General features: G+C 31.8%; 1 protein-coding gene across 1 annotated transcript; it reads left to right on the top strand.

Annotated features, from left to right (window-relative positions):
- Positions 1 to 254: 254 nt before the first annotated feature.
- Positions 255 to 17,732, top strand: LOC148626734 (uncharacterized). Its single transcript, XM_088571004.1, has 4 exons — positions 255 to 498; positions 12,764 to 12,855; positions 13,482 to 13,531; positions 17,498 to 17,732. The coding sequence occupies exons 1-4, from the start codon at positions 419 to 421 to the stop codon at positions 17,672 to 17,674; spliced, it is 399 nt and encodes a 132-aa protein (XP_088427130.1). The 5' UTR covers positions 255 to 418; the 3' UTR covers positions 17,675 to 17,732.
- Positions 17,733 to 18,073: the final 341 nt, after the last annotated feature.

Here is an 18,073-nt window from a genome sequence, read left to right as displayed (position 1 = left end):
CAGGATAAATCCCTTTTGATTCTCTTAATCGCACTTCCATGTTATAAAACACTGTCTTTTATGATAAGAAAAAATGAATGTTAATCAATTAATTGAACCGTCAGCTCTGCAGTGCCGGTATTTTAAACTTTAATTGCGAGTATGGATGTCGCGTTAAGGGATTAGATGCGTTACCTGAGTTATTCAGCTCGATAATATCGACTCTAAAGTTGTTTGGCTAGTTCTTATTATATTCAAAACCTTTACATATTAACCAATCAGCAGTCATTATATGGCATGGAACTGAAGCTCTTTGAGGGTTAATCAATTAGTTGAAGTTTTTGTATTAACTATTTCAAAATAACAAAACTGATATAGCTTTAATTAATATTTGTATCGAATCGAAATAATTTTCAGTGTCAGTAGTAATAATTAAAAAATGTCTGTGATATTCATGGCAGGACGTAAAAGGCCAGATATAAGCAAGCGTGACATGTCTAAAAAACGGAAATTGATAAGGTGAGTTATTATTAGCTACAAATTTCAAATAATTCCTTTTCGAATCATAAAGGGTTATGTTTGAAAAAAAATAGGATGCAAGTGTTTTATACCCATTACGACTCGTAACTTATCTGTATGTTAAATGACCTTGTTATATGTTTCTATTCACATAAACTCATGAGTTACTGTACAATACTTTATTGATGGCGACTTTTAGTATGTGTATGAAATGTATTTCTCAATCTATAAATTCTGTGTATTTTTCTTGTTGCATTTCCCTGGTATATATGAATGTTAAACCCTCTATATATTATATATAAGGTGAACTAAAGAGGGAATTTCATTTAATGACGTCAGAATAAATAACATGCGGACGAATCCATTTGGTTTGTATTCTTGAGGACGAAATTTTTCCTGTGAGACTTTTTTTTTAATTGTTAAATTTTTGCATTAGTTTCAATTTATAATTTTAGATGCATACAATACACGGAATTATTTTAATGAAGTAGTAGTGCAAAGTCACTTGTACTCTTCACAAAAATAATGACGATATATTCACCGAGACTTGACGATGATAGGACGACTTCATGATCACTTGATACAATAGAGTATGATATTCATTTATATTTTTGTAAAGGCGTTCTTCCATTAGCGTTTTATGCTTTGACAATGAACAGTTGTAAAAGTTATATAAGAAAATGACATAAGTGGAAGAGTAATCAAGGGAACCAAGGCCATAGCGGTAATCAAAAGAATGTAATCCAGGGACAAAGAGCAGACATGGAAAACAGACATTCACAACAGAGAACATAAAGTAACTAAAATCATACATACAAAGTAACAAAAGTAAATGAGCAACTCGGACTCCACTAAAAACTGGGAGCATGGACCAGGTGCACCGATAGGGTAAGCGTCCTCTGCTTTCCTAGAAACACTCACCGAGTTGCTCATAAAAAGTCAAGTCCGGGGTAGACAAACGAGGAAAGGAAAATTACGACCCGTTGAATACATCAGTTTTCATGGTGCTGATGGATACACCATAACAATCCACGAGTTCATTATGACGACCATAAAACTTCTGTAGTGATGACTTCAATCTTGTATCAACATAACCCTGTTCCAGAAGCTTATTTGTTAGAGTTCTAGCGCGATACAAAAAGTCTGCGTAGTTTCGGCAAGCTCTGGCATAACGTATGAGTTGTGATATGAACACTCCATACGCAGGAGCAGAAGGGATGTTGCCACAGATGAAAGGAAAGTTAACAATTCTGAATGAAAAGTCATCACGTTTGTCGTAAAGTTTGGTCAGTAGTTTTCCTTTATCATCGATTTATAAGTGTAGGTCAATATAGGAGGCTGACTTCACAGTGTCAGTAGTATCCTGGAAGTTGAGTGCCCTATCTACCGCTCTTCTTGAACAGTTTCAGTTATTTTAAAATAAGTATACAAAATAAAAAGAAATGACAAAAAGAATCTATTGTTTCCAATGTGCATATTCGCACGGACTTCATAAAAAATCATTTTTATTTTTGCAATTTGAACGGCTTTAAATGTATAATGATATCAATGAACATTTGGATTTTATACATGTTATCTGAAAATAAGTACAGAACTATATCACTTTATCTATATGTAATCAAGCAATAAATCAAAATATTAAATGAAAATAAGGAAGAATATGAAACGGAAAAAAGCAGACTACCACCTGAAAATATGAGAATTGAGTAAGGACGTGATACTTTGTCACCTTGGCGACATCAAGCAGCCTTTTTTAAAATAATATTATAAATTAGTTCTTAAAGTGTGGTACTATTAACAAACGGTGGCCCAATATGGTCGGCGATCAGGTTTTCTTATTATTGCATGATAATCCCCGAAGCGAGAGCTGCCCTATGTAATCACTTGGAATACAAACCTTTTAAGCTCTATGAGTTGAGCCTTTTACCACAAGAACATTGAATAGTCATTAACAAACATTCGTTGAAAGATCAAGGAAGGAACATTACTTTATTATACCGCGATAACAAATACATCGTATCAAGTGACAAGTAATTGTTTACGGAACAGGACATGCCTACCCTTCCGAAGCGCCTGATATCACTCCTGTTTTTTGTTTTTTTTGTCTTTTTTTTGTTTTTTTGTTTTGTTTTTTGGTGGACTTCATATTTCTAGTGCTTTAGTTTGTATGTGAAGTCTTGTTTTCCTTATTTTCAATTTTATCTATTGTTATCTATTTTATTCGGTTTGCTGCATTATGTATGTAGATCGTCTTTGTTCATGGGTTTATGTTTTAACAATGTTTTTATTATATGTTAGGTAAGACGTTTACAAAATATCGTAACAAAGAAAACACATAACACGTAAAACGATATCCTCTGTAATTTAATAAATGTCTTATATAAGTCATTTCTTGTCTTATTGCACTGACTCATGTCGAAACTTACCCTATATTGATGCAAACAAATTTTGTCGCTGTGAACAATGTCGAAATCTACCATATATAAATTAAATCTTGTCGCAATGTAGATGTACCATGTCGAAATTGACCCCCTATGAATGCCTAAACCTGGCGCACTTAAGCAAGTCTTAAATAACTGACCATATTTAAAACATCTTTATCGCATTGAAATCAAGTTTAATGTTGGAAATGACCCTATGTAAACCAAACATTGCCGCATGAAGTATGTCGAACTGACTCTGTGTGCATCAAACCTTCTCCTACTACAGTAAGTCGAAACTGATCCTACGTAAATTAAAAGTTGTTGCAGTGAAGCAACGACCTATACCTAAAGAAAATATTTGATGAACTGAAGCATGTTGAAAAATAACTGTAGTAAATCAAACCCTCTTGCATTACACTCTTGAAACTGACCTTCTGTATATAAAACCTTGTCACACTGAACCATGTCAGAACAGACTCTTTGTAAAGCAAACCTTGTCCCAATGAACATTCCGACACTGACACTTCTGATTTTAATCTTTATCGCACTGAACCATGTCAAAACTGACTCTATGTAAATCAAACGTGTCTCACTGGACCATTTTTGCACTGAAGCATGGGTTTATGCATTGTCTTCTTCTCTTGAATTGTTAGCCATGGGTTTCATTTTGAATCGTTCATATCGTGATATCTGAACTCTTCTTTAAAGAAATTGAAATAGTTGTATACATGGTAATTGGACTAAAGACACATTATTAAAACATTTTCATATTCAATATTCAAATTGCAATATTTAACATAATCCACACAATATAGAGAGAAATTAAGTAACTTGTATTACATTTCTCAATTTGCTTTTAATAACAATGACATTAATCAGTTTAATTTGTGTTTAAATATCATTTTTGATGGGAAAATACTTTAAACATGCTTGCATAGCAGTTTGATGAATAATGATTGCTTTAATGTGCGGTAATCAGTTCTTTTTGGAGCCAAAATGAAATTTACATGTTGATTATTGATTAATTTCTTTCAAAACATAATGTTCATTCAGTGGGCAGATTTTGTAAGGCATACATATCAGATATAAAATGATATATTAAGCAATTTTGTATTGATCATGAAATGTTGAAATTTCGGAGATTAAGTCACTTTACTACTTATTTTACCCTACTCATTTTATTTATAAATGCGTATTTGAAAAAAAAATCTCATCTTATGATGAAACAAACCATAGACAGATGGAATCGGTTATTTGATCACGATTATCGCATATTAAACATCGACGTAATACCATATTGTGATGAATAGATAAATCATAATGTCATTTTATGCATTACTGACCATAATTTTCGTAATGCATAACCAAGACTTTTCTGTCCAATTATATATATATATATAATATATTATATTTATATAATGTATACGGCATAAGACCAACGATATAACTATGTTATTCCGTAATTTTGTAGTTACTAAAGTAAATAAAACAAGAACTATTTCCAAAAATGATTTTCGTAAAGATATTTAAATAATTGGAAAACAATTGTTTGTTTGAACCTAAGTAAGTTTTAATGATAAATTACATAAGAGCGTTATATAATTAATTCTGGAACGAAAACCGGCACTAAACGGCAAAATGCTAAAGCAAGCAGACAACGAGATTATTATTTTTATTTTAATAATAATAATTCTCATCAAGTTGCTGATTTCTAGTTAAAATAATAAATACAATTACTAAATGTGATAGTGTTTAATTTTATTTCAATCTACATTATTAATAGTCCTCAAATCATTTATTCAGTTTTGGACCCAAGATATAATTTATCCTATTACATTTCGAACTTTGGTCCATTTATAGTGGCCTACTCTTCTTTTTACTCTACTCTTCCAAAGCATGAGTTTAAAACACTTCACGAAAGAAAGGAAATATTTATCAAACATTCGAATTTTATCGCACAAAACAGTAACAAAAATCAATATAAGACATTAGATTGAACCCATCTTGTAAGATCGGATGCAGTCACCTTTGAAGGTCAATACGAGGTCTTTGTAATTCACCGTTATATAATTGCCTGCTTGGTATGTATATAAGTTCAGCAAAAATCCGTTTATGCTAAAGGAAAACAAACTTATATACCAGTTCAAAAGAAGTTATTTCAAAGACCGACGGCAAATTCAGGTGAACCTTCCATCAATGCATCCAAACTGTTGAGTAATTTCACATATTAAAATTTGATGTCTGTATAGCACTTTCATCAGTTATAAAAATTCCCATGCCGACTATAATGAGACATTTCTTCGTAAAGCAATATTCATTAGTAAATCTGTTTACATTAATTACATCTTTGATTATTAGCAGTATATTTGAAGTGACATATCGTACCATGCGTCAACTGAATCATATGTTTGTAGCGTTCAACTTGTATATGGTTATTTTTAGAGCAACATAGAATACATTTTTAATTGCTTAATTACAGTACTGCATATCAAATTATCTGTTCTGTTTTCAAGTACATTTCAAGCAGATGATTTATACATGGATTGGGATACATACACTAAACAGTTGAAACATTACATTATTTTCTTTTGGAATGAACAGTGCAACTTGTGAAACACTATGATATAATATGTAACATCCATGCATAAAATAAGATTGTCGATCAATAATGATATCAATTGGAATACTTCATAGCTTTTAAAAGTAATCAATGCTTTTCATGAAACATTATCAAAACTTGTGTTGATACAAACAGAGGGAAAAGTAATCAATTTTCGTTTATTTCTTTTGTTTACTATTACTTAAGTACATTTAATGCATGAAAATTGTCCAAGCAACAAATATCATTAGAAAGGAGGTGGTTGGGTTAGATCAATTTTTTTGTCGCGCATTTCATTAATATCTAAAACATCTGGAAAAAAACTGATCAATATCCAGTGAAATAATCAATATTTTAAGATCATAAGTTATGTTATGATTGACGTAAAGTATATTTGATAGAGTAATCAAACTAGGGAACCAATATTCTGGCGTTAATCAAAGGAATGTAACGACAAAGACCAGACATGGAAAACAGACAAACATAACAAAGAACATAAATTAACTATCATAATACATATAAAGTAACAAAAGTAAATGAGCAACTCGGACTCCACCAAAAACTGGGAGCATGATCCAGGTGCACCGGTAGGGTAAGCGTCCCCTGTTTTTTTAGAAACACCCGCCGAGTTGCTTATAAAGAGGTCAAGTCCAGGGTAGACAAAAGAGGAAAGGAAAACTATGACACTTGAACAAATCAGTTTTCATGGCGCAGATGGATACACCATAACGACCTACAAGTTCATGATGACGACCATAAAACTTGATATTTCATATTTATTATTTTGACTTTGGTAATTATGCATACTAATCTTTAGGATTCATTGATTTTTTTTCAATACGATATACAGAAGTAACGAATGTCATTTATTATTAATATTATTTCAAATATATTTAAAAATCAATGCTGAAAGAAAAGAAAAAACGGAAAAAAAATCAGAAAATAAATATTCACACCTGAAACAGTAAGTGTTTATTGAGAATATTCAGGCTATATTGAGTCCTGTTCACTGTGACTTTTTACAATAGTATAAGATATTTTAGATATTTTAATATTTATGATTATATGCATGATTGTCAATAAAGTTAACATCCAGCAAACTTGCGGCATAATTCCCACTTAACCATGAAGAGGTTATTTCGTGTTTAGAACAAATTGTTTTAGGAAACTAGTTAAATTTTGTATCACAATGTACAACAAGCCCCGACCCCCTAAATTTTAGCAATGTTTTGGACAAATGATGATATACTTCAATATTTAGTTAAGGTAGGTTATATTTGGACTTTTCCATCCTAAGTGGTATTCCCAACATCATTTTGATTGAATCATAATTTTTTTTTTTTTTTTATCATAAAGTTTTAATAACGACTCTAATTGACAATCTTTGTTTTACCATAAATGGAGTTAACTCTGTACAGTCCATTATCGATTTAGGCTGTCTTTAATATGTAGGTTTTAAAACAATCTTTAAAACTCTTTCAAACAATGCCATTGAGTATCTATTTTTGTTGACCAAATTGTTTTGATGGTTTAAACTTGCCCATTTATTTAAGTATTGAAATATTTTTGATATTTAGTACAATTTAAGACCGAAATGTTTTAACAAAAATGTAGAATGAATTGCATTGAAAAGAAAGTATTTGTAATCGTTTATAAACTTTAAAAAATATTCTCCCAGTTTTTAGTGGAGTCCGAGTTGCTCATTTGCTTTTGTTACTTTGTATGTATGATTTTAGTTACTTTATGTTATGTGTTGCGTATGTCTGTTTTCCATGTCTTGTCTTTGTCCCTGAATTACATTCTTTTGATTACCGATATAACCTTTGTTCCCTTGATTACTCTCTCATACAGTGATAATAATGTAAGAAATATATCACACGTATCTGATTGTATCTTGCAAACAACCTACATTAATTTTATTTGAACAAAAACAAACTCTGAAACCTGACATTTTTAAGCATTTCGATTCTTTAAAAAAATAAGCAAAGAAAAAATCATGTCTTGTTTGTGTTTATTAGTAGTTTCTTTCATATGTTTTTGGTTATATGTGACTTCTGTCATTACTGCTATATTTGCCCTTTAAACATTAATGTTATTGTTTGGTTTATCTTTGATAGTACTTAAACTACTTTAATTGTTTAAAGCTAACATATTAAATTTTCTATAAATGGTTTGATCTTATTACGTTTTTTTACTTTATCAGTACAAAATTAGATGTTCGTAGATTAAGTAAGTATTGACTACGTTTTATGTGAGTTTTAGTAATTAGCATATTGATCTGTTAAATTTTATCCATATAAAACTGAAATATCAAATATTCAATCTTTATCAAGACAAGTCGAAATCAATTGATTGCTTTTGATCATTTTTTACAGAAAACATAAGATTGCTTGTTTGACTTTATAGCTGATCTGAACCGGAAGAAAGAATATCGTTTGGCTAGATACTTTAATCGCAGTTTCCGCTATACAGATGACGTATTATCTTCAAACAATCCTAATTTCGGGGATTTGATACATCGCATCTATCCCAAAGAACTTGAGATAAGGGATACTACAGACACTGTAAAGTCAGCCTCATATCTTGACCTACACTTACAAATCGATGGTAAAGGAGAACTATTGACCAAACTTTACGACAAACGTGATGACTTTTCATCCAGAATTGTCAACTTTCCTTTCATCTGTGGCAACATCCCTTCAGTACCGCCGTATGGAGTGTTCATATCACAACTCATACGTTATGCCAGAGCTTGCCGAAACTACGCAGTCTTTTTGTTTCGCGCTAGAACTCTAACAAATAGGCTTCTTGAACAGGATTATGTTGCTACAAAATTGAATTCATCACTACAGAAGTTTTATGGTCGTCATCATGAACTCGTGGATCGTTATGGTGTATCCATCTGCACCATGAACATTGATTTATTCAACGGGTTATGGTTTTCCTTTCCTCCTTTGTCTACCCCGGACTTGACTTTTTATGAGCAACTCGGCGAGTGTTTCTAGAAAAGCAGAGGACGCTTACCCTACCGTACACCTGATCCATGCTGTCAGTTTTAAGTGGAGGCCGAGTTGCTCATTTACTTTTGTTACTTTGTATGTATGATTTTAGTTACTTTAGTTCTTTGTTGTGTATGTCTGTTTTCCATGTCTGGTCTTTGTCCCTGATTTATTCTTTTGATTACCGCTATAACCTTGGTTCCCTTGATTACTCTTTCAACTAATATGATGATCTAGCAGATATTCGCATCACATGAGACTAAAACACAACTGAGACGAACAATGACAAACAGAACGATCTTCGTATTGTATCATTTATTTAATCTCTCTGTAATTGAATGAACCACACTTGTTATTTCACAACAGACACTTACATGTGATGTATGTCTTGTAGATGGTAGCTTTAAACGTTTTATGGAAACAAATATTCATATAACATAAACGTTACCACCTTGATTACTTGATAATGCTTTTGAAATAACATACGTTTGTATACAGCACGTAATGTATAGATGTCATATCTCAGTGAGATACATGTTTTGCAATACAAACTTGTGGTTGTCATTTCTTTATGACTATGTTATTATTTCCATAATAGAACTAACTTGAATGTTGTAGGTTTAAGTTATTTATTATAACGTTCTTCGAATTGTATAGGATTGCATACCAACTATGATTTTATATATGAGTTTCCAAATCCTATTAGACTTATTATATGTATATTACTTGGTGTGGCTGTATCTGTATTTCGATGCTGATCATCTACTGCCTTACCCGATACCATCAAAGGCTGTCCTATCGTAAACACTATATCGTTATATATTATGTTATGTGCTCATGTTCAATCTTTAGATATTTAAATATATACATATTAATCTCTGACAAACTCACGATGACATCTTTAACCTGTCGCATATCGGGAGAAGCATGATGGTCGTATTGCAAGCAATTTTGCTAAATTATATATGAACAAAGTCTTTCCAGTTAAAGAAATTCAGTATGATTCTCATATTGAAAGGCTTTTAATTCAAACATCTTCAATCGAATGTAAAAATTCAATAACTCAAAGTACGTTTATAATCTGCGATCAATACAACCTTCAAAAGAGATCATTATACAAGCAGAAACATAATCATTACTTTACGATACAGAGGTGTTTATCGATAGGAGCCTCATTATTGCTTTAAAATAGTTCGTGAAACTCAAAAATGATAATATTCTCACTCCAATCTTGTTTCATGATGCATTTAATCTTGTTATGAAATGATAATGATCCGTTTTAGTCAATAAACGTAGTCAAGATCAAACCGTATGGTATGTATCTGATTTGCAATTTTGAAACTATATTGAGGCAACAACATCATTTTTTTCCACAGGATTGATTGACTAAATGGCTTCAAAAAGTGAAGGTTAAACTTTATGAATTAGTCATAAATATTAAATCAGAGGCCACCATGTCGAGGGCAACAATAAAGAACATACATGTATGAGAATCCATTGTTGATATAATGATAGAACTCATTGTCCTTTAAAACTGTAAAGAAATTTACCACTGACAAAAATCCGTTAATCCCTGCCCGTATCAGCACCATATGAAAATCATGTTTTTTCGAATACACGATCTGTGTTTTATACCTAGTTCCAGTTGAGCAATACCCAGTCAATGCTGATGTTTTCGTTCTGTCTGTTTACTACTTAAAACAAATATGGCGACAAACGGTCTGCTGATCTGAGAGTAGACGAGGGTGAAAAGAAGATTATGAATTTCAAGCATGATTGCATAGGCCATTGAAAGGTTAGAGGATGGGGTCCATAAGGTCTTATTCTGCCTACTGAAATAATTGGTAAAAAAATTGTCAAAAATTCGGAAGAAAACTAAATAATCATATAATTTATATTGTAAATTTCTAATTTTATTGATTAAGTATTAAATTTAAAAAATAACGATTGAGAAACGATTGCACAAAAACCGTCTTGGAAGCTATTCAGTAAATAAAATAGCATTTTTGCAACTTATTTCATAGTGAGATCCAGCGTTAACCAAAAACAAATGAAACTGAATGTGTTCATTTATATATTCTGTTTACTGGAAAAGGGATTTTTTGGTTAACGCTGGATCTCTATGTGCATAAAAAACGTTCAAAATTCACGCAAAAAATCGCTTCAAAAATGACTGTCCAACTTTACCTGTACATGTATCATGTGACCTAGCTAATTGTCACATGATTAAACACCTGGCAACCCGTGTCACCTAATTACACCGTTTGTATTCAATATTTGTTTGTTTTAGTTTCCGTATTAAAATCTCAGTGTTCTACATAACGATTTATTTTTGCGTGGACTGAGAGGCTTTTAATAAACTGGTACATGTATTATAGAAACCAGCAGCACACTCTCTAAAGATACTATTGTGTGTATGTAGCAAAGCAGTCCATTCTCAAATATGATCCAGCAAAGTTAGAAACACCGTTCTAATATCAAACGCAAATAAAGACTTAACTCTCTCCTGGTTCTTACTTTTTGCAACAAAAACAAGCAGTGTTTTTTTATGACTTTTCATTCAGAATGGTCAATTTTCCTTTCGTCTGTGGCAACATTCCTTCGGCTCATGCGTATGGAGTGTTCATATCACAACTCATACGTTATGCCAGAGCTTGCCGAAACTACGCAGACTTTTTGTATCGCGCTAGACTTCATACAATTAGACTTCTGGAACAAGATTATGTTGCTTTAAGATTGAAGTCATCAGTACAGAAGTTTTATGGTCGTCATCATAAACTCGTGGATCGTTATGGTGTATCCATCTGCACCATGAAAACAGATTTGTTTCAACATGTTGTAGTTTTTCTCTTTTCCTCTTTCGTCTACCCAGATTTTTTATGAGCAACTCGGTTTCGTGTTTCTAAAAAAGCAGAGGACGCTTACCCTACATGTGCACCTGGTCTATTTTCTACGTCAGCAAGAATGCATTGTTATAGAAAACTTCACCGGTTTCTTCTTCTGCCTGGAACATTTTCTTTAATAAAACTGTACAGGTATATACGTCAGCATAGAACGCATTGTTTTATAAAATTGCACAGATATATACATCAGCAAAGAACGCATTGTGTTATGGTCTGGCTGTCATTTGCTCAGAAATCGTCCTATGGTATACACACGATACATCATCAACAAAAAACACATAGAAAGAAAGAGTAATTAAAAAACTGTCTAACTATAATATACTGCTACTCAACCTCTTTTAGACGATTAATAGAGTGAATAACCTTACTTCAAATATTTGTTCTTTCCGACTCACACTACAAATGCAGAAAACGCTCGCTGAATCAGTAATAATCAGGGTATACTCATTTGTTAATAGTATTGTAAAGCTAATTTTAAGTAATAGTAACAAGATATTATTGTTGTTTTTTTACAATGCAGTAAGAAGTAATGATGTTAGATATTCAAACATTCAAGTATATGAAGGTATTTTGAAAGCAAACATTTTATTAACGTTAAAGTATTTTTTTTATTATGTTCGGAATATATAAATTTTGACAGCATGAACTATATTATAACTAATATAACCTCAAAACAAATTGTTATTTTTGTTTTGTTTTGCACATTTATAAAGGAGAATTTTCAAAAACCAAATTAGTGTGTGCTACTGGGACGACTGACAAATTTCATTAAATACTGTAATTTTGGGCAATTTAACTTTTATAAACACCCAAAGCCATGGCTATATGCATGTGTTTTACAAAACTTAAATTTTATATTTATTTATCTATTGTCGCCGTTATATGGAATCAGTTCAAATGAGCCGATTTGTCTTTCAGTCGAAATTAATTTCCATTTTTTGAGTTTATTGACTACATGAGTCATATCATATATATGACAAGCAGGATTCTGTTGTGAAATGGATATATGCTACAAAATCATGATAAATTGGCCACGGAATGGCTCTGATAAACAAATGTTTGTGTTTAATAAAACGTTTAATATTAGTTCCATTTAGTATTGATTTGAGTCAAATATATGCAAGTTCAAAAGTAATTTATTAGCCCGGCTTGCATTAATTATTTACTACTAATTAATTTACCACTTAGAATTCGTAAGCAGGACTTTAGAACTACCGGTTTTGCCGCATTGTTTTTGATATTGATAGAAGGATTTATTAACAGCTTCTATATGATTTCAATTTTAATGCTAATTTAGAAATATACTAGTAATAAGTATTTGTTTTTATTTCTTAATTTCAGAAAAGCTGGATATATTGGGTCAGATGGTGTCGCCAAAATAACCACAGGTTGGGAGTTAGAAGTTGACGGAACAAAAGTCAAAATTTCTTTTTGTGAGTGGTTTATTTTCTTTTCACCAAAGAAGCAGGACAATTAATAATAATTGTGGACAGTTCTTGGTAAATAAATGTAACCAACTCATCAATACATATCAATTTCCAATATAGCAATGATTGAACAGACAGGCCGAGCATTTCTTCCGGTTTGCATTTTAGTTTAAATCCATAAATGTTTCATATACGTACTTAAGAACTATGTGTTCATGTATGAAATATCGATCACTGATAATCATTTAATGCTGTGAACCGGCCAAAGTATCGAATAAGAATCATCTCGGACATGAGTAATGGAAACTTAAATACTAGAATAAAAAATATTTAAAGGCATCCACTGTATACCGCTATTCCTTGACTAATAGACACAGTTCGAAATTAAGAAATTTTGTTTTTACATAAAGGGACGCTTAGGGTTGTCCGCCTGTAAAAATATACAATCATTGATTATGTATCTAAATACTTACACTAAAGCGTCAAATTTCTGTTCTACAAAAAAAGTAGGAAAAATGGATAAAATTCCTTCACGTACATATTTTCAAAGAAAGTATAAAAGTCCAATTTGAAATAAAATTATATGATATATGTCGACTAAAATCCTACATGCACATAGATACTATTTTCAGCAAGAGATAATTTTCATGTCTGGGTAAACAGTGAACCGGTTGAAACCACAGTAAGTATTTCTATTGTATCACATTGTACACATGAGAATCATATGGCTTGCAACATATTGATATATTCTAATTCATTTTATGTTTTATTCGGAAACGTCATGCTATCGAGTTCAGAGAGATCGTTTCATTTCATTTCATTTCAAATCACCAAGTAAATTGTTGACACAATTTATTGCTTTGTGACATCAAGTTCAAGATCAAATTCCATAGGTGTTTCTATTTCGGATATTTTTCAACATTTAACAAGTTATTTATTAGGTTAACATCATGATACTTGACATGATCAATTTGCCCTATTGTTTGACACATGCGACGGACAAGCATTATTATTGCTAGATTATTATCGAATTGTACTGACTTGCAATATGACGGGTATCACTGGCAGAGCAGTACATTCTTACCCTTTTGATGCACCTAATGTCACTACCGAATTTTTTGTTTAGGTGCATATTGCTAATGTTTTATTTATATTTTTTGTGACGTCTCATTACCCTTCTTTTCAGTTTTCATGTGTAATTTATTTTATTCGGTTCGATACATTGTGTATATAGAATGTCTATGATTCTTTATTTGCTCATTTGCTTTTGTTACTTTGTATGTATGATTTTAATTTACTTTATTTCCTTTGTCGTGTATGTCTGTTTTCCATGTCTGGTCTTTGTCCCTGGATTACATTCTTTTGATTACCGCTATAAACTTGGTTCCCTTGATTACTCTTATTAGGTCTTAACTTTACACCAGTGGTGAGACTTTTAGTTTTTATCATTTACCGCCACTAAATGTAATGGTTCTATTCTTTTAGGCAATTTCAGTCTATTTGAAAATGCCAGCTGTTCGGATTTTGACGTATTTGAATCATCCAACTGATAATGCTTTTATATGCAGTATATTTTTGCCGATATTTTGATTATCAGATGAATAAAGCATGATTTCTTTTTTTATATTATAATGAGACAAATTTCATGAACATATGATTATCATATGCAATCAAGCCAATTAATACATGAGATTCACATGATAATTATATGAATTTCAAATGTAAATATTCATATCTCACCATATTATTTCCATATGATTATCGGATGATTGAAACAACATGTGATTATCATGTTTGACACATGTTGATTTGTATATTATTTTAATGTGCTGAGTAATTCTTGATCTATTATTGTTAATTAGGTTGTTTAAAATGTGGTTACACAGAACACATCGAAAAGGTTGATATGTTTATAAACGTTTTTATATATATACAACTACTATTTGATAATAAAGCTCCTATACTTTGAATTTTCAGAAAAATCCATTGATTCCTTACAAGTAATTGTGTTTTTATGTTTACTGTTTGACCGTTGTAACAGAATAGTAAGCCCGATAGATGTACGGTTTTTTCTATTATGTTTCCTTTGAATAGGATGGAAACCTTTCTAATTAGAAACATATATTATTTAAACTCAGTTAAATATTCCGATGCAGCAAAAATAGATTCCATACATTTTTGTATTGATTGTCTCGCAGTGAACTCTAATTTTCAATGAAGCACAGGCAGAAGCAATTATTTATTCAATAACTTTTACTTTACAAATTAAACCTTTCAAATCAACAGAGTAAATTAATCAACAATACCGATGGGATACTTTTTATTCTCGCCGAGTGGAAAAAAGTAAAATTTCATTTTCAAATAGACTGAAATTGCCTAAAAGAATAGAACCATTACATTTAGTGGCGATAAATGATAAAGACTAAAAGTCTCACCACCGGTGTAAAGTTAAGACCTAATTATGGACAATATTAAGAGTAATCAAGGGAACCAAGGTTATAGCGGTAATCAAAAGAATGTATTCCAGGGACAAAGACCAGATATGGAAAACAGACATACAAAACAAAGAACATAGATTAACTAAAATCATACATACTAATTAACAAAAGCAAATGAGCAACTCGGACTCCACAAAAAAAAACTGGGAGCATGGACCAGGTGCACCGGTAGGGTAAGCGTTCTCTGCTTTTCTAGAAACACCCGCCGAGTTGCCGTCCAGGCTAGACAAAAGAGGAAAGGAAAACTATGATACGTTGAACAAATTAGTTTTCATGGCGCAGATGGATACACTGTAGCGATCCACGAGTTTATGATGACGGCCATAAAACGTTTGTAGTGATGACTTCAATTTTGTAGCAACATAACCCAGAACGCTTACCCTACCGGTGCACCTGTTACATGCTCCCAGTTTTTAGTGGAGTCGGAGTTGCTTATTTGCTTTTGTTACTTTGTATGTATGATTTCAGTTACTTTATGTTCTTTCTTGTGTAATTCGGTTTTCCATGTCTGGTCTTTGTCCGTGGATTACATTGTTTTGATTACCGCTATAACATTGGTCCCCTTATTTACTCTTAAATATATCAATATAATACAAATAGGTTATGCCAAATTCTTACAAACAGAATAACTAAAAGAACATATAATCTATCTACCAAAGAATATATAAAATGATAAAAGATACTTGCTTTCCAATTAGATCTAATGACTCTTTTTTTAAACTGTCATCGAGATACTCTGAAAGAGTAATCAAGGGAACCAAGATTCTAGCGGAAATCGAAAGAATGCATTTCAGGGACAAAGACAGGACATGGAAAACAGATATAGGTAATAAATAACAAAAACAATAATACATACAAGGTGACAAAAGTAATAGAGCAACTCGGACTCCACTAAAACTGGGAGCATGAACCAGATGGACCGGTAGCTTAAACATCCTCTGAGTTTCTAGAAACACCCGTCGAGTTGCTCATAAAAAGTCAAGTTCGTGGTAGACCAAAGAGGAAAGGAAACGATGAAACAGTGAACAAATTAGTTTTCATGGTGCAGATGGATACACCGTAACGATCCACGAGTTAATGAGAATATATATAAATTTCACTATATGCTTCCGTGTTACGAATTGATATTTCATTATTGTTTTGCTATTTCAATATTCATATACAGCAATATTAGGAAAAATAGTTAATAGGGCCAAGATATTATATTCAGAATAGGTATGTTCTAATAATTTACAAAGTAGAAAACTTTGCCTATGTGTAAACTAATACACCAGAGCATGTAAGGATAGCAACACTTATGAAAGAAAGATACAACTCATTTTCGTGTATATTTTACGCGTTTTAAAATGTTAGCATATGTGCACAGCTAACATCTTAATAGATTAGTATTGATGACAATTTTGTTCCAATTTTTCAATTTTATCATCAAGGCAAACAATTCAATCGGGAAAACCAGATGCAACAAATAGCGTCAAATCTTAGTCTTTAGCTAAGAGTAATCAGGGGAACCAAGGTTATAACGGTAATCAAAAGAATGCAATCCAGGGACAAAGACCAGACATGGAAAACAGACACACACAACAAAGAACATAACTAAAATCATACATACAAAGTAACAAAAACAAATGAGCAACTTGGACTCCACTAAAAACTGGGAGCTTGGACCAGGCGCACCGGTAGGGTAAGCGTCCTCTGCTTTTCTAGAAACACCCGCCGAGTTGCTCATAAAAGGTCAAGTCCGGGGTAGACGAAAGAGGACAGGAAAACTACGACACGTTGAACAAATCAGCTAAATCTTTGTTTTTGAAAACGAAGGCTTTTGAAGACTTTTGAATCAATTTGCAAAATACCTATTACCTTTTTATTGGCATGCTCATTCTCTCTTGGGTATAACTTGACTCAGTGCATTCGGGCATTTCGAACACGACTAAAACAGTACTATGACGAGTGCTAATGAAATAAAAAATGTGTATGAACTTATAATACTGTTGTTATATCGCAGCTTAAACGCATTGTCATTGAGCATCATAAACAGAAAATTTGTATTTAAAATACGCAGACTAAAAGGTAAAACATGTAAAAAATTCGGATGATATGATAGGTATATATGAAAGTTATTACAATAATTATTTTGTTTTCTATATTTGCAGGCATATATATCTGATGAAGGATATGATGTCGATCTGTTTTTCAGTTTTGATAGCCATGAAGGTCACATCTTCAGTGATGTGGACAACGATAGGGATGAAATGATCAATTACATTCTTATTGATGACGTTTGTATGGGTGATAGTTACCAGACGGTTCACCATCCGGAAACTTCTTGAGTTATGTTTCAATTCGAACTAGTAGAGAGTAGATTTTAAAACGTGAATTTGAAATTTTTAAAGTTTTTTTTTGATTGAGCAAAACTGGAATGTGTCGTATTTAAAAAGAAACAGGAACTTCATGTTATCGTAAGAAGGATGGCATGCAAAAATAAAAAAGCAGAGTTATTTCCTTTTAAATAGCTAATTTTGTCATTTTATCCAGAGGCCATATTGTTATGATCTTTGGTTATACCATTTACATATGTAATATTCTTATTATTATTATTTGCAATACGTGTCAAGCATCGAATAAGCGACACAGATTATTTCAAATCGATGATAATAAAAAAACACGATGCAGAAAATGATAATCAATGAATGATTTGAATGAATTTTACTGTCATAGTTTTTACAAGA

This window comes from Perna viridis, chromosome 2 (genome assembly GCF_037379345.1).
Source record: "Perna viridis isolate PV_CMFRI_1.1 ecotype Kerala chromosome 2, ASM3737934v1, whole genome shotgun sequence".
Classification (NCBI taxonomy): domain Eukaryota; kingdom Metazoa; phylum Mollusca; class Bivalvia; order Mytilida; family Mytilidae; genus Perna; species Perna viridis.
Note: the sequence above shows the minus strand (reverse complement) of the source record. Positions and strands in the feature narration are given on the sequence as shown.